The sequence below is a fragment of the Equus asinus genome, chromosome 4, assembly GCF_041296235.1.
Source record: "Equus asinus isolate D_3611 breed Donkey chromosome 4, EquAss-T2T_v2, whole genome shotgun sequence".
Taxonomy (NCBI): domain Eukaryota; kingdom Metazoa; phylum Chordata; class Mammalia; order Perissodactyla; family Equidae; genus Equus; species Equus asinus.
In genome coordinates this window covers 17,031,032-17,047,443 of record NC_091793.1, presented here as the reverse complement: position 1 = coordinate 17,047,443, position 16,412 = coordinate 17,031,032, and the positions used below count along the sequence as shown (strand labels likewise).

The 16,412-nt window shown below is 53.7% G+C and overlaps 1 protein-coding gene across 2 annotated transcripts in view; it reads right to left on the bottom strand.

Annotated features, from left to right (window-relative positions):
- Nucleotides 1-5,183, bottom strand: part of KIAA0930 (KIAA0930 ortholog) — a 40,884-nt gene extending 35,701 nt beyond the window's left edge. The window contains exon 1 of one of the 2 annotated variants that reach the window (XM_014864436.3): nucleotides 4,941-5,183. In XM_014864436.3, the coding sequence (XP_014719922.2) occupies nucleotides 4,941-5,154 (214 nt within the window). In that variant the 5' untranslated portion in view covers nucleotides 5,155-5,183. The remainder of the gene's footprint in view (nucleotides 1-4,940) is intronic. The other variant, XM_014864438.3, reaches the window with a different exon arrangement.
- Between the last annotated feature and the right edge of the window lie 11,229 nt (nucleotides 5,184-16,412).

The following is a 16,412-nucleotide window of genomic DNA, read 5'->3' as shown; positions in this document are numbered from 1 at the left end:
TTTTACACCTCAAGGAACTAAGAAAAGAAGAACAACTAAGCCCAAAGTTTTCAGAAGGAAGGAAAAAATAAAGACAGGAGTAGAACATGACATTCTCATCAGGCCATGTGGAGGCGGCGTCCCACATGCCACAACTAGAAGGACCCACAACTAAAATATACAACTATGTACGGGGGGATTTGGGGAGGAAAAAAAAAAAAAAGAAGATTGGCAACAGTTGTTAGCTCAGGTGCCAATCTTTAAAAAAAATAAAAGACTAGAGTGAAATAAATCAAATAGAGACTAGAAAAATAGAAAAAAATAAAAATAAGAGTTGGTTTTTTGAGAAGAAAAATAGACAAACCCTTAGCTTGACCAGGAAAAACAGAGTGAAGAGTCAAATAAAATCAGCAGTGAAAGAGGAGACAATGTAACAGATTTCTCAGAAATAAAAAGGACCGTAAGAGACTGTTAGGGGGAGATGTTTGTCAAGTAAGCTGATTTCTTGCTTAGCCACACCACTGCCATTGTGGAAGCCTGGGTTCCACTGTATTATGTAAGTGAGATGTGTGTACAAGACACACGTTTGTACATTAGCACCCAGCAAAGATAAGGAGAAAGGCAGGGCCCAGGAAGATTTGTCTGCCCTCGAGAAGAAGTGTTGGGTTTTTTTTTTAAAGATTTTATTTTTTTTCCTTTTTCTCCCCAAAGCCCCCCAGTACATAGTTGTATATTCTTCGTTGTGGGTCCTTCTAGTTGTGGCATGTGGGACGCTGCCTCAGCGTGGTTTGATGAGCAGTGCCATGTCCGCGCCCAGGATTCAAACCAACGAAACACTGGGCCGCCTGCAGCAGAGCGCACGAACTTAACCACTTGGCCATGGGGCCAGCCCCAAGTGTTGGGTTTTGATTCAGCAGGTGACAGGCTTGTTGAAAAAGGTGGCAAACACAAAATAGAAGAGAGAGATGAGAAAACATATCTGAGCATAACTACCATTTCCTGTTCGTTTCATTCCTCCTCTTTGACAAAACTGCTATACAAAATATGTCCGTGTCCATATGGTGCTGGGGTTAGGTCTGCTGGAATCAGCGCTCCATCAATGAAGTAAATTTCTGAAAAAAAAAAATGCCCTGCCCAGGCCAGCACAAAGACAACCTTGAGGTGGGCCCCTCCCCTCACGGCACCTCTCCATGACCCACACCAGGTCCTGGGGCCAGGTCATGGCCACGTGGTCTGATCGAATGTCAGACGTGCTGCCCCTGTTGAAAGGGAGCCGCCTGCACAGCACGCCTGGGCTGGGCCCAGGGCCCAGGAGGAAGTGTCAGGCTATGTCCACCGTTGGTCCGGATGTCTGTACCACACAACATCTGGGCGCTGAACCTGACTCTTCCCAGCTCAGAGATTCTGGAGGCCCAAAGCAGCTGCCTCACCCCACCAGCTTGGTCCCTCTGGTCCCTGGAGCCACAAGCAGTGTCCTGCGGCTAAAGCACCGAGACCCTGCTTGGGGCGGCCACAGCTCGGTTGCCTCCAGGAAGGTGTCACTTTGGCTAAGTCACCTGTGTACCTGGCTTCTCTCCCTGCTCAACCGCGCCCTCCTACAGGGCAGGGATCAGGGCCCATGTCCCCACCTGACCCAGAGCAAGTGCTCAAAAAGATGCTTCCACCACCGAGGCTGCAGTAGATGAGATTCAGAAGTCAGGTTGGCTCTACACAGTGCCTTTGATCATGACAGGCAAGTGATGACCCCCGAGTGGGGGGGCCAGTCGCTTTCCTCCGTCTCCTAGACAGACACTGTGATTCAGAAATGACAACAGCTTGTCCAGGGTCAAGTTCTTCCACGAGAGGCTCCCTTACACCTTCAAAACAACCTCAGAGGACGTGGCAGGGCTCTGAGTGACCTAAGCCTCAATTAAACAACAACAACAGAAACCTGGGAGCTTTAATTCATAAATGGAACAGGTTGTCAGAGCTGGAGAGTGGAGATGAGAGGCTTCCACGATCCACGGGACGTACAAGGGCTCTAGGCCGGCGTTCTAGGTTCATGGCTGGGTGCCCGGGCCAACCACTTGGGCCCAACTCTACTTTGAGTAGCAAGTCACTCTTAAGCTTACCGCGCTCTGAACATCACATTTCTCTTCTGAAGAATAAGAGATGGCCAAGGTGAAGCCTTCTAAGAGATTAAGATTCCACTCTCCTTGGCCATCCACACCCTTCACTTCCCAGTCCAGAAATTAACCTCTCGTTCATTTGCTAAATGTTTACTGGGCCCTGAGGAGACTCAAACTAGGCAGTGCCCTCGAGGGGCTCACTTGGTAACTGGGGAGACAGCCACACAGACCATTACAATGCCACAATCATCCAGACCATCCAGCCGAAATGCACCCGATACATGAGAGTGCAGGCAGCAAGCGACCAGGGCATGGAGCGAGGGCTCCCAGGCCGCAGCCTCGGAGCCGAGGTTTGAAGGGACCTGCAGGCGTGTGCAGGGCAGGTGAGGAGGGGCTGGTGTTCCAGGCAGAGAAGAGAAGAGGCACAAAAGCACAGGGCCTCAGAGCACTACAGGGACTGAGTGCAGGGAGGGCAGGGGGTGAGACAGGGGGACCAGCGTGTGAGGGAGGGCCAGAGGCCAGGAGCGGGGCACAGGAATATTGACCACCAGGCTCTGGGCCTGTTCTCCTCCTCAGAAGCAGCGCCATAGGCACAGCAAAGCCAGGCTGGGGACATTTGGGTGGGGCAGGGTTGGGTGGGGCCAGCTCTGGGGTGAGACTGACCAAGGGTCCATCCCAGCTGTGCCACTTTCTCACTGGCTGTCCCTGGGCAAGTCTCTTGCCTGTCTGAACCTCAGGCTCCTGGTCAGTGAGATGGAGACGCTATTCCTATCTGGCAAAGTCAGTATCAAACTGAGAGAGTCCGCACAAAGCACCCGGCACGGAGTAAGTACTCAGTAAATGCCAGGTGCCACGACAAATGACTTGTTCTTAGGGGATGGCCCTGCTGGCTCCTTGGGGTAGGGACTGTCTTACAGGGGAGAGAAGCCGCGCAGAGGTCAGAGGACAGCAGGAACGTGTTGACAGGGGAGGCGTGAGGGGCTGCCTGGAGCCGCTGAGCAAACAGGGCTGAGGGGCCTGGAGCAGATGGTCCCTCAGACCCCTCCCCTTCCAGACATCCTGTGCCAGGTGGCAGGTGGGCCTGGCATGCAGCTGGCACCCAGTAGGTGCTCAGTGACTGCTGAATGAATTAATGAGGACTCTTTAATTTCTGCTCAAAACTAAGTCGTAGCACCTTTTCAGAAAAGAAACAAGAGAAACCTATGTCGTCATCCATCCCCAGCTTTAGGCACCCCCACCCTCACGTCCATCCCCCCTTGAGGAAACTGCATTCCTGGGCAGGCTGGGCTGCGACCTGCTCACTGAGGGACTGTTGGGGAAGTGTCTCACGCTAAGCCTGCCTCCCACAAAAAGGAGGACTCAAATGTATTTCCTCTCCCCACCCCAGCCTCCAGGGTGTGGCCTGCCAAGGGGCCTGGATGCCTGGGGCTGCCCAGTCCCTGCTGCCATGTGACCTGACTCAGTCTCCCCAAGGGTGAATGAAGGGGGGGACTGGTAGACTCTCCAAGGCTTCATTGCCTTCTCCACAAGGCAGCTGCCCCCTCAGGAATCCCCAGCCCAGCCTGGGGATGAGGGTGGGGCGGGGGAGGGCTGACAATGTGGTATGAAGTCATTCCCGCGTGAAGAAGGGAGGGGTCTCTCCTGGAGAAAATGACAAACCCGACACTACAGGAGGGGGCTCCTCCTGCTTCAGTCTGGGCACGATCCATCAGAGCATTACCTCACACCCAGCCGAGCCCGGAGACCCCACCCACACCTGCAGTCCCAGGCTCCTCAAACAATACCAGGGCCCCCAACCGACCCAACCAAGCAGACGCGCGTCTTAAGGCCTGCTCAGAGCAGATCACACCCAGGGAGGTGCAGGCCCTGCTCCCTCCGCCAAGCGGGTGGGTTCAGGGGGCCACCGCCCAACAGGTCTCCAGTCAGAGCGAAGGGACAGCAGAACTGGCCGGTGCCGAGGGGAGACAAAGGCTTCAGGAAGCCGGAGACAGGGCCCTCCTCGTGAGCTGGGGACGGCGGCCGGACTCGCTTGCAGGGAGGTCCGCCCGAGCGCCCCGGGGCCCTGGCCCTGCCCACGGGCTGTCTCCCCGAATCCAGCGCCCACACTCTCTGCAGCAGCACCGAGAGCCCAGAAAGGGCTTCCTGCGGAAGGAAGGGGGCCGGCAAAGCCACGCAGAGGGAGGAAGGGGACGGACAGACACCCGCACAGACGGACAGCGGGAGACACCAAGTGACCCGGGAAACAGAAAAAGACACAGGGACAGGAGCGTGAGGGGCCGCTCTTGGAACCAAAATCAGAGACGGAGACACCGGCACAGGAAAGACCCAGACGCGGGGACCTGGGGGCTTCTGGAGGAGGATACGACAGGCAGGGCGCTCGAGAGACACGCACAGAGACACGCAGAGACAGAGACGCACAGAGACACGGGCAGAGACAGAGACACGCAAAGACAGAGATACGCGCAGAGACCGAGACGCGCAGAGACACACGCACAGAGACGGAGACACACGTAGAGACAGACACGCAGAGATAGAGACGCAGTGAGACACGCAGAGACGGAGACACACGCAGAGACAGACGCGCAGAGACAGAGACACACAGAGACAGAGACACACGCAGAGACGGAGAAACGCGCAGAGACCGAGACGCACAGAGACAGAGACACACGCAGAGACGGAGAAACGCGCAGAGACCGAGACGCACAGAGACAGAGACACAGGCAGAGATGGAGACACGCGCACAGACAGGCACGCAGGGACAGAGACGCAGAGAGACACGCAGAGAGGGAGACACGCGCAGAGACAGCGGGGACGCGCACACCGCGACGCTCCGGCCGCGGCCGCCCCACTCACCGAGGCCGCAGACCTCGCGGCGCAGGCTGAGGCGGCCGCGCTCCTCCGCTATGGCGCGCAGCATGTGCTGCAGCGAGCGCTCCTCCGCCTCGGCGCCGCCCGCAGGCTCGGGGGACGCGGCGGCAGGGGCGGCGAGGGCGGGCGGCCCGGCCCGGATCCCCGCGGGCGCGGGCGCCGAGGCGCAGGCCCGGCCCGGCGGCCGCGCGGAGGCCATGCCGGGCCCCGGCTCATCGCCCGCGCCGCGCCCGCGGGGGCCCCCGGTGCGCCCCGCCGCCCCCGCGCCCGCCCCGCCGCCACCCGCCGCCAGCACCAGTGAGGCCACAGTCCACCTTTGTGCGCGTCGCCGCCGCCGCCCGCGGAGCCCAGAGAGGCGAGCGCACCTCCGCGCCGCCGCCGCCCGCGCGCCCCCGGGCCGCCACCGCCCCGCCCGGCCCCACCCCCGGGCCGCCCCGGCCCCGCCCCGAGCCGCCGCCCGCCCCGCCCACTGCCCAAGGCGCCGCCCCCGGCCACCTCCTGATTCGCCTCCCGGCCGCCCTAACCGGCTCCCGGCTCCCCAGGCCCCGCCCCCTGCCCAAGGCTCCGCCCCCCCGCCGCCACTGGCCACCTCCTGACTCACCTCCCGGCCGCCCTGACCGGCTCCCGGCTCCCCAGGCCCCGCCCCCGTCACCTCCAACCCCGCCTCGGACCGACAAGGCCCCGCCCCCGGCCCGGCTTCCTCGGGCCACAGTCCGAGCCGGCCGGGTCCCTTCCTCCACCCCCGGCCCGTTGTGGCCCCGCCCATTTCCAGGCAGCTGGCCTCCGCCGGCCTCCGACGCCCGCCACGCTCTTCCTCTAAAGGCTCACGGGATCCCGCCTTGACCGCTCGTCCATCGTCTCTTCACCCTCCCTGGCCCCTCCAGACCTGCGTCCACCTTCTCCAGGCCCTTCCCCCACGGCCCTCCCCTAGACCGACCTCTGCTCCTGAAACCCCTCCAGCAATTTGGCCCCTCCCATTGCCCCTTCGGGACCTGTCCCCCCACCCCCGACCCTCCCGCCGCTGCCCAGCGCAGGAGTGACTTTGTTCCCCGCCGTCCTCGTTGTCACCCTCCACTCCTCCATCAAGTTGCCAAGTCCAGTTTCCGCTGGAAACTTCGTCTGCAGAACCGAGAAAGAGGTGAACCCCCCTCCATAAAGAGGTCTACTGGGGGGCACGATGGCAAAGTCCTTCCCGTCCCCGCTGACTCCTTTGCCTGGCACTGTGCAGGGTGTTGAGAAGGGCTCTGAGCCTCGGTTTCCTCAACTGTACAATGGAGGTCTTTGCCAGTATTGATTAGGTATGAGCGGGGGGTTGAGGGGCGGGGAGGTAACAGGTCAGCTGGGCACTGGTTCTGATGGCCAACGCCCGGCATCCATCCGTGTGCGGGCCTCTGCTGATAGAGAAAGACCCAAGAGAAGCAGCCGGAGGTCCCCTGGTGGCTCACTTTCAGGATCGGGGAGATGGAGATGGAGAGAGTGCTGGGGGGTCCCAACTAGCTAAGTCTCCAACATCCTCCCCCTGCAGTCACCTTGGCCTCCACTCCTCAGACCCAGACCCATCAGGGAAGGTCCTTCCTCAGGCGCCACCCCCCTTCCGGTCTTCCCATCCTTGTAAAACTTGCTTCCTCATTACCTTTGGGTTCCTGTGTCGCCTCCTCAAAGAGCCTTCCCTGACCACCCTACCAAAAACGACAACTTCCCTCCCTCTCTAGCCCCTGCCCTGCTTCTGGTTAGGCTTGGCCAAGGCATTTGTGTTCTTATCTGCTTCACAAACTCCCTTTCCTGCACGCGTCCCACACACACAGGGTTACCTCCGCAGATTCTGTGCCCTAGAACCAGCGCTGAGCCAACTCATCCCACTTTTCCTGGCATCCAGCCCAGGGCAGATGCCAGAAAACATTTGTTGAATGAAGAAATGAACATTGCTTGGGCTCTCTCCTTTTATTTCAGTAATACTCCAGGTATTGTCCACATAGGGAATTTTTAAATGTCGACCAGTGTCGAGTTATATTTTGGACTTGAAGAGGGCATGAGCAGGCCCATTAGAGCATATTCTATTTCTTTATCTGGGTACTGATTACATGGTGTAGTCAGTTTACAAAAATTAAACAAGCTGTAACTTCATGATTTATGTACTTTTCTGTATATAAATATTCAGAATATAAAAATGAATTAAGAATAAAAAGATTTAAAGTCCTTGAAAAAATTCTGTTTAGCCATATTTCCTATAACAATGAAAATGCTCTTTTCTGCGAAGGTGGGAAAATGCACTTTTAGAGAGACCACTGAGAAAAAAAAAGAGTATGTAGGCAGAATAATGGCCTCCAAAGATGTCCACACCCTAAGCCATGGGACCCATGACTAGGTGGTAACTTACGTGGCAGAGTGGACTCTGCAAATGTGGTTGAGGGTACAGACTTCGAGAGGGAGAAATTATCCTGAATTATCTACAAGTGCCCAATCTAATCACATAAATTTTTTAAATTGGTAAAGGTTTCTTGGCTGTAGTCAGAAAGAGATGTGATGGCAGAAGAATGACCAGATAAATGCAACATTGCCGGCCTTAAAGATTGGAGAAGGGGCCACAAGTCAAAGGATACAGGGGCTGGCCCGGTGGCGTATCGGTCAAGTTCACGTGCTCCACTTCAGGGCCCGGGGTTTGCTGGTTTGGATCCTCATCGTGGACGTACATATCCATCATCAAGCCATGCTGTGGCAGGCATCCCACATATAAAGTAGAGGAACATGGGCACAGATGTCAGCTCAGGGCCAGTCTTCCTCAGTAAAAAGAGGAGGATTGGCAGCAGATGTTAGTTCAGGGCTAATCTTCCTCACAAAAAAAAAAAAAAAAAAGAATGCAGGCAGCTTCTAGAAGCTGGAAAAAGGAAGGAAATGGATTGTCCATCAGAGCATCCAGACAGGAACCAGTCCCACCTGTGCCTTGGTTTTAGCTCCGTGAGACCCCATAGAGCTTCCAACCTATACAACTGCAAGCGAATAAATTTGTGTTGTTTCAAGGCACTTAATTTGCATTAATTTGTTATGGCAGCAAATACAGTGAGCAAACCTGAGATGAAGAGAATCACGTGAGCTCTCAACTCAAGAGGTTTATTTTGCAAACAACTCTAGAGCAATAATAAAGCAAAGTTTAGCAAAAAGAAAAATCACCATAACTCAATGACTTTCATAAGTCAGCTGCTCCATTTTTTTAGCGTTCCTTCCTGGTATGCCTAACCACCATTCTCATGTGTATGATTGTGACTGTGGTGTTGATGGTTCATGTTTTTTTTTTTTTAAAGATTTTATTTTTTCCTTTTTCTCCCCAAAGCCCCCCGGTACATAGTTGTGTATTCTTCGTTGTGGGTTCCTCTAGTTGTGGCATGTGGGACGCTGCCTCAGCGTGGTCTGATGAGCAGTGCCATGTCCGCGCCCAGGATTCGAACTAACGAAACACTGGGCCGCCTGCAGCGGAGCGCGCGAACTTAACCACTCGGCCACGGGGCCAGCCCCTGATGGTTCATGTTTTTATCTCTAAATGTTGGGGCTGATCTTATTCTAGAGCCAGACAGAACAAATGCTCCCTGGGGCCAGCCTGCTGGCATAGTGGTTGAGTTAACATGCTCTGCTTTGGCGGCCTGGGGTTCACAGGTTTGCATCCTGGGTGTGGACCTACAGAGTGCTCATCAAGCCATGCTGTGGTGGTGTCCCATGTACAAAATAGAGGAAAGTTGGCACAGATGTTAGCTCAGGGCCAATCTTCTTCAAGCAAAAAGAGGAAGATTGGCAACAGATGTTAGCTCAGGGCCAATCTTCCTCACCCAAAAAGGAACAAATTCGGGGCTGGCCCAGTGGCATAGCAGTTAAGTTTGTGTGTTCCCCTTCAGTGGCCCAGTGTTCACCAGTTCAGATCCTGGGTGTGGACCTATGCACCACTTGTCAAGCCATGCTGTGGCAGGCGTCCCACGTATAAAGTAGAGGAAGATGGGCACAGAGGTTAGCTCAGGGCCAATCTTCCTCAGCAAAAAGAGGGGATTGGCAGTGAATGTTAGCTCAGGGCTAATCTTCCTCAAAAAAAAAAAAAAATGCTCCCAGAGAACTCTTCTCCCATTTTCTAAGTGGGCGAAAGGCCCAGGGACTTAGAGAAGGTTAGAGAATATTTGTTAGAGAAAGTGCCAGTTCAGCTGAGAGCTGCTGGCCACCAATTTTCTCTTCTCTGGGCCTCGGTTTACTCTCTGTCCGATGGTGGGCAGGACAGGATGATCGCTGAGACCTCTCCCGGCCTTAATGTTCTTCGAGTCTATTAGTTGGGCTCCAATTGTTCGTCTTTTCTCCTTGGTCTCCAAGAGGAAAAGACAGTCAATTCCCCAGCACAGGGCAGGCAAAAACACCCCCACCTCAGCTCAGTGACCACATGCTCCAAGGGGCAGGTTCAAAGGCCCTTCCACTCACCCCTGATAACCCTTTAAACTACTTTTTGAGGCCATGTGAGTGTGTTGTTAGCAGCTTCCCGGCCTGACTTCTCCCTTCTCATGACTCATGGTTCTCCTTTGCTTGGAATCCCTATTTCTCAGCCTTTTTTTCATCCAGAAAATTTAATCCAAACACCCCAAGTAGGTTGCAACAGCCCCTCCAACGCTGGGTTTTTCTCACCTGCTGCCAAGGTGGGGGAACTACCTGAAAAGGGCCCGCGCCTCCCTCCCCAGTCCTCGAGCCTCCACCTCGCGCCCGGCACATGCCGAGTATTTTCTCAGCCTCAGCTGTTGACAGAAGTTCCATTGTTAACACTCCACTTTATTTTTTCTTTAGTAGTTCCTTGCTAAAATTCCCCTGGGGGGGTAACCTTAAAATTATTGTTAGGCACCGACACGTCAGTGAGAATAAAGGATTCAGAGGAGATTTTGAAAGAGGAAGTACCTGATGGCACTGGAGGTTGGGAAGATACATACCAATGTTTCTTAAGGAACTGCTTCATGCCAGAAGCTTCATGAATGTGGATAAGTGTAATCCTGAGCCTTGGAAGGCAAATCGTGTTGTTTTCATGTGTCAGGTAAGACAACCCGGCGAGGCTGTCACGCTCAAGATCACACAGCAAGTCAGACCTGGAGACAGGATTCTGACCCTCTTGAGGCCAGGAAGGAAGAGACACCAATGCACACACCATCTGGCATTAACTCATTCCTCTCCTGCTTTCAGGAGGGAAGGCCCCGTGGAGAATGGATGTGGGATGATAAGTTTGTTTGTTTGTTTTTAGGAAGATTAGCCCTGAGCTAACACCTGCCACCAATCCTCCTCTTTATTTTTTTTGCTGAGGACGATTGGCCCTGAGCTAACCTCCGAGCCCATCTTCCTCTACTCTATATGTGGGACACCTGCCACAGTGTGGCTTGATAAGTGGTGTGCAGGTCTGCACCTGGGACCCAAACCGGTAAACCCTGGGCCACCAAAGCGGAGCATGCGAACTTAACCACTGTGCCACCAGGCCAGCCCCGGATGATAAGTTTTGGAGGGAGAAGGCCCACGTCATGGAACCACAAGGCAGTGGGGTCATTGCCAGGAGGTACAGTTGCAGGGTGCCTAAGGTCAAGGGCGGGGGGGCAAGTGAAATGTGGGCAGGGATGAAGTAGGGAGAGGCTTTGAACCATCAGGAGGAAGATCTGGGACCAATGCAGTTAGAGCTTGGGCAAGTCCCTTCTGCTCCAGAGCCCCCAGCCTCCCGCCTGTCAAAGAGGAGGCTGAACCAGACGCCCCTTGGGCCTTTCCAACCAGGACATTATGGGAGTTATGTAGGGTGAAGCCGGGCGGGGAGCCAGAGAGCCTTTTCCCAGCTCTCCCGGGCTCCTGCTCTCGGACCTGCTGCCTGGAAGTCGCTTGCTCATCCATAAACACGCAGCCTACAAGATGTAACATTATGTCATCTTTATTTTTTATTTGGAATTTGTAAAAGTTTCAGTCCGTTTGAGAACTCTGTGGGTTAGACTTTCTCACGGAGCAAGAATTCTGAGAACGCTGGGTAGTAGATAAGAAGTCAGAAAGTACAGGTTCCTGGTATTTTATCTTAATTAGCAAATGTATGTGGGACTGACTCTGGGCTGGTCGTCGTTTTATGACTTTGTAAAGGCCGACGCTGACTTCTGCGACTTAGGAACACCGTTATCCCTCTTTTACAGATGAGCCAGTGAGGCACAGAGAAGTTAGGTATCCTCTCCGAGGTCATCCAAGCAGAGTCAGGTAGCCAAGGAATTCAAGGGCAAGGATGTTACTGGCATATTGGGTTCTTATTGTCCCCCAGGGTAGAAATCAAGAGCGACAACAAAGCGGGGAGTAGAAAGTAAAAGTTGATCAGCTTGTGCACAGGGGAGGCACAGGGGAGCCGGGGTGGAAAAGAAAGGGGCAGGTGACTGGCTCATGAGGGAGCGGACTGTGGGGCTTTTATTAGGCGAAGGTTAGGGAGGAGGCCCTTGTCACGGCATGCAGAGGTGTACATGCGTCGTATCATTAACACGCTAGCTCTCCACCCTGGGTGTGATTTTTACTATGCTAATGCGGCGGGGGTCACCTTCAGTGGACTCCTAGGTGCTAGGGCCGAGTGTAAGCGGGCGGGGGGGGGGAGTCCTGAGGGAAGTCCGGAGGCTGTGGGATGTGGATCTTGGGGGCCTCGATCTGATTCTCCTAGCTTCCTGATTGGTTAGGGACCTTATCTTGTTAGGCCCAGGGCCTTACCGATGGTTCCTGTCTCAAAACTACAAAAATCCATTCAGAATTTTTTTTTTTTAGAAAAAACTTTCAATTGATGAGGGTCCATTTGTGTTTGAGATGATGTGGGCAGAGCGACTCAGGCCAACAAGGGCCTGAGGATGGGCCTGTCTTCCCAGCCCCCAGCATGGGCCTGCACCTGGAAGGTAAATGTTGAAGGAAAGGAAGAAAATTACCAACTGTCTTCTACTTCGAGTCGGGGAGGGAATAGAAAAGGGAGACGCGTTTCTTAAACACCCAGCACGTGCTGAGTTCTTTGCATCCGGCTCACTTAATCCTCACATTAACTGCATGGTTGTACCATTATCCTCCCCATTTTACAGGTGAGAAAACAGGCTCAGAGATGCCAAGTAGCTTACTCAAGGACACACAGCCAGGGTGCCCACACACCTTGAGAAGGCAGTGCCTGTGTTTGTACATTTTGATCTCACTTTAGTCGTATTGATAGATTTATCTAGCACTTACTATGTGAAGGCTCATTGCCAGATGTTTAGAACCCAACAGCTGTCACACCACCGCTGTCCCTTTGGTGCGATGGTGGTGTTGGCAGCAGTGGTGCATCTTGGGAGCGGCAGGAAAGGGGCTGGATTAGAGAGAATGTTTTGGCATGTTTTGAGGCCCAGCCACTGTATGGGATCTCAACCCTGGGGAGTCACAACCAGATGCTGCTTATGGGGCCTCATAAACGAGACGGACATGGGCGTGTGAGTTTCCTGCGCCTGCCGTAACAAATGACCACACCCGGGTAGTTTACGACAGAAATTTATTCCCTCGCCGCTCTAGAGGCCAGAAATCAGAAATCAAGGCGTCTTCAGGGCCGCCAGCCCTCCAGAGCTCTGGGGGAGGACCCTTCCTTACCTCTTCCAGCTTCTGGGGGCTCCTTGGCTTGGGCTGCAGCATCCAGCTTCTGCTCCATGGCCTCCTCCCCGGCCTCTCTGTGGCCCAAATCTTCCTCCGCCTCTTTCCTATAAGGATGCTCGACATTGGATTTAGGGCCCACCCCAAATCCAGGATGCTTTCATCTTGAGAGCCTTAACTGTGTTACATCTGCTAAGACTTTTTCCAAATAAGGTCTCTCACGTTCTCAGGTTCTGGGTAAACATATCTTTTGTGGGGGCTTAGGGGCCACAATTCAACCCGCTGTACTGGCTTCTGCTACTTTCATGGGTGAAGCATCCGTTCCATCTTCTTCTCCCCACGGGCCTGGATTTTTCCCCTAGGTCCCACTCAGCCTCCATTTCAGTCCCTGTGGGTGAGCACTCGAGCTGGGCCTGGCCCATCAGAGCAAAGCATCTCTCTGGGCTCAGTGATTGCTCCAGGTCTGGTCTAATCAGACCCAATCTCAGGACTCTGGTTGTCTCTGCTGCCGGCTGCTATGAGGACAGCTGCTGGCAGCCACCTTGGTAGCAGGAGGGGCGGCCTCTCTGAGAACAGAGCCCACACAGAGGAGAGTGGGGCCGAGGGATGGAAAGTGAAGCCCAGTCTTTCTGTTACAGGAGCCAGCACGCTCACAGTCCTGCTGAAGCCTGCTGAGCGGCATTCCTGTCCCCTCACCGAAATCAGATTTCCCTCTGTCTCTCTCCTTTAAGAACACTTGACATTGGATTTAGGGCCCACCCTAAACCCAGGAGGCTTTCTTCTTGGGGGCCTTAACTTAATTACATCTGCAAAGACTTTTTCCAAATAAGGCACATTCTCGGGTTCGGGTAGATACATCTTGGGTGAGGACCAAGTGGCCACATTGGATTGTGACCCAAACGGACGTACACCATGAGCCCTTACTTAACCGAGGGTGCATTTCAATGGCACAGTGGCTGTCAGGGGCCTCCTTACTGGAGATGAAAATGAGACAGACAGCAGCGTGTGGGCTCTTGGCAGGATCCAGGAGGCCTCTGGTCCGGGCACACACGGGAGATGGAGACCCAGAGAGGTGCGACCTCCCAGAGATCATGCCTGTGCTGCCCTCTGCCTAGAACGCCCTCTGACCCTCAAACTCAGCTCAGGCCCTCCCTCACCAGAGGGAAGCAGGCAGGCTGGCTGGCGATGCACGTCGTCCTCCTGCTGGAGCCCCGTCTGTCCTCCTGCACCCGGAATGACCCTGTCGATTCTGCTGCCGCTGCTTACAGATCTTTTCTTCCTCCTTGGCGACGCTCTTCTGCTCACAGAGTACACTGATTCATGGGATGGAGCTGGAGCCCTTCCTCTTGAGTAGGTGTCTGCAGAGAGAATTCAGGAGGTCTGTGAACTTGGGTGGAAAAAATTCACCTCTTTATTTTCACTGCTTCTAACTTAAATTTAGCGTTCTTTCCATTACTATTGCAGGCTACGGACCACAGAAATAGCACAGATCACAGTAGTATCGGCAATTTTGTCACCGGCGCCCACAGGGGGCCTGGCAGGCGGGTGAGTCAGATGTGGTTGCTGTCCTCCCAGAGCTGCCCCAGGGCTCCTGGCGGTGGCATCATCTCCCATTCGAGTGTGGGGACGACTGTGGAGAATCGGGAGGGACTGCAGTCAGGCGGGCCGGGGAGGAGGACGAGGCTGCTGCAGGGGATCGGAGGAGGGGCCAGGAGTCCTGAGCTGGGGTTGCGGCCATGGGAATGGGAGAGGGGAGGACACGGCGTCCAAGCATAATGAAGAGGTCACAGTGGCAGGTCTTGGTGGCCCACGTGCTGTGCAGCCTGAACCCCATTGCCCCTCACCCTGAGGGCTCTCCCCTCTCCAACTTTTAGGACACCAGCCCTGCCTCCTCTGGCACTTTCAGAGTCAGGTCCTCGAGGCTTGTCTGGGGCCCAACTCCTCACACCCATGGCATCACCATCCATCACACCCCAACGACTGCGCATGGCTGCCTCGCCTCCAGCCCTCGCCTTTGCTGCACCCAGCTGACTGCTTGACAAGTTCACTGACGCCTGAAAGGACCCCTCAGCCTGGTCCCCAGGTCTCCTCCTCCTGCAGGGCCCCCTCACAATTGCTCGAGCCAGAAATCTAGGGTCTTCCCACATGTCCCTATCGCACTCACATCCAATCCATCTGGTGGTTTTATCTTCTAAGCATTCTCAAGTTCCTCCACTCCACCCCATCCCCACTGTCACCACCCTAATCCAAGCCTTTGGTTCTTTCGCCAAAACTCTTTTAATGATACATTTGTGAAACGGGCTCAACACAAGGTTGATGTAAGGGAAGCCATATTGTAGAAAAGAGACCATGTTGTAACTTTGAATGACCTCTAACTAACCCAGCTGGATATGCACCCTCCAGGAGAGCCACATGTTCTGTAGATTTTATGACCCCTGGTTGTGCATATGCCTCCCAGCAGATCGTGCCCTTTGTGCGGTCACAAAATCTGATGACCACGAAGGGACTCGAACCCTTAATCTGTCTGCTCACCCCGAGACAAAAGCCAATCGTCAAGAGGCAAGATGGTGGCAGAGAAAGGGCATTTTATTACAGCTTACCAGCAAGGGGGGGAGATGGCCGACTAATGTCCAAAAGAACCATCTTAAGGGGCACAGAATCTTGAAGCAGTTATATAGGCCAAGGGATTATAGGGGAGGGGGTTAGGAATGTTGACCCTCTGGTGTTACAGACTGGGAGTTGCCACATCAGACCTTTCAGTTTCATTGATGATGGCTATCAGTATAGACTCTCTGTTTGGGGGTCATCACATTCCTAAGGAACTCAAAAGAATGAAGGTATCGTCTTAGCGCAGCTGGGAGGCATATGCACCAGCAGGGGTCATAAAATCTACAGAACAGGTGGATCTCCTGGAGGGTGCAAATCCAGCCGGGTTAGGTAGTCAGAGGTCATTCAAAGTTACAACATGGACTCTTTTCTACAAAATGGCTTCCCTTATGTCAACCTTGTGTTGAGCCGGTTTCATTTGTTTTCTGTTGCTGCATAACAAACCATCACAAACTTGGTGGCTTGTCTTCTCACAATTGCTGTCAGTCAGAAGTTCAGGCCCAGCATAACTGGGCTCTCTGCTCAGAGTCTCATGGGCTGAAATCTTGATGCTGGCCAGGGCTGAGTCTCATGTGAGGCTCGGGGTCCTTTTCCAAGCTCATGTCATTGTGGGCAGAATGCATTTCCTTGCAGCTGTAGAATTTACAGAGGCTGTGTCTTCAGGGCCACAGGAGTGCCTCTCTCTGACTTCCCTGGACTCCTCCTTTGAAGAGCTCACCTGATTAGGTCAGGCCCACCCTGGATAATCTCCCTTTTGATGAACTCAACTGATTAGGAAACTTAATTACACCTGCAAAATTCCCTTGTGCCATATAACATAATTATAGTAATATCCCATCATATCTATAGGTCTCACTCACACTCAGGGGAAATTATACAAAGGCATTGGTGATCATTTTAGAATTCTCCCACCACAAACAGCCTTCTTCTTTGAGGACTCCCAGCCTGGGAGGCCTGGCCCCTCCAATCCAGCTTCTGCTGGACAACCAAAGTTGATGTTTTCTATCTGTCTGTCTATCTGTCTGCCTATCTATCTATCTATCTATCATTGACCTATCATTGATCTCTTTATGTTCCCTTCTTTCTTTCTTTGTTATTATTTTTTTCCTCTTCAATATGAAATGTTTCAAATAAACCCAAAAAGAGAGTGAATAGTATAATGGACATTTCTTGTACCTATCAGCTAGATTTAGCAATTGTTAATATCTCACCTAATTTTCTTCATTTGTCCTTTCCTTT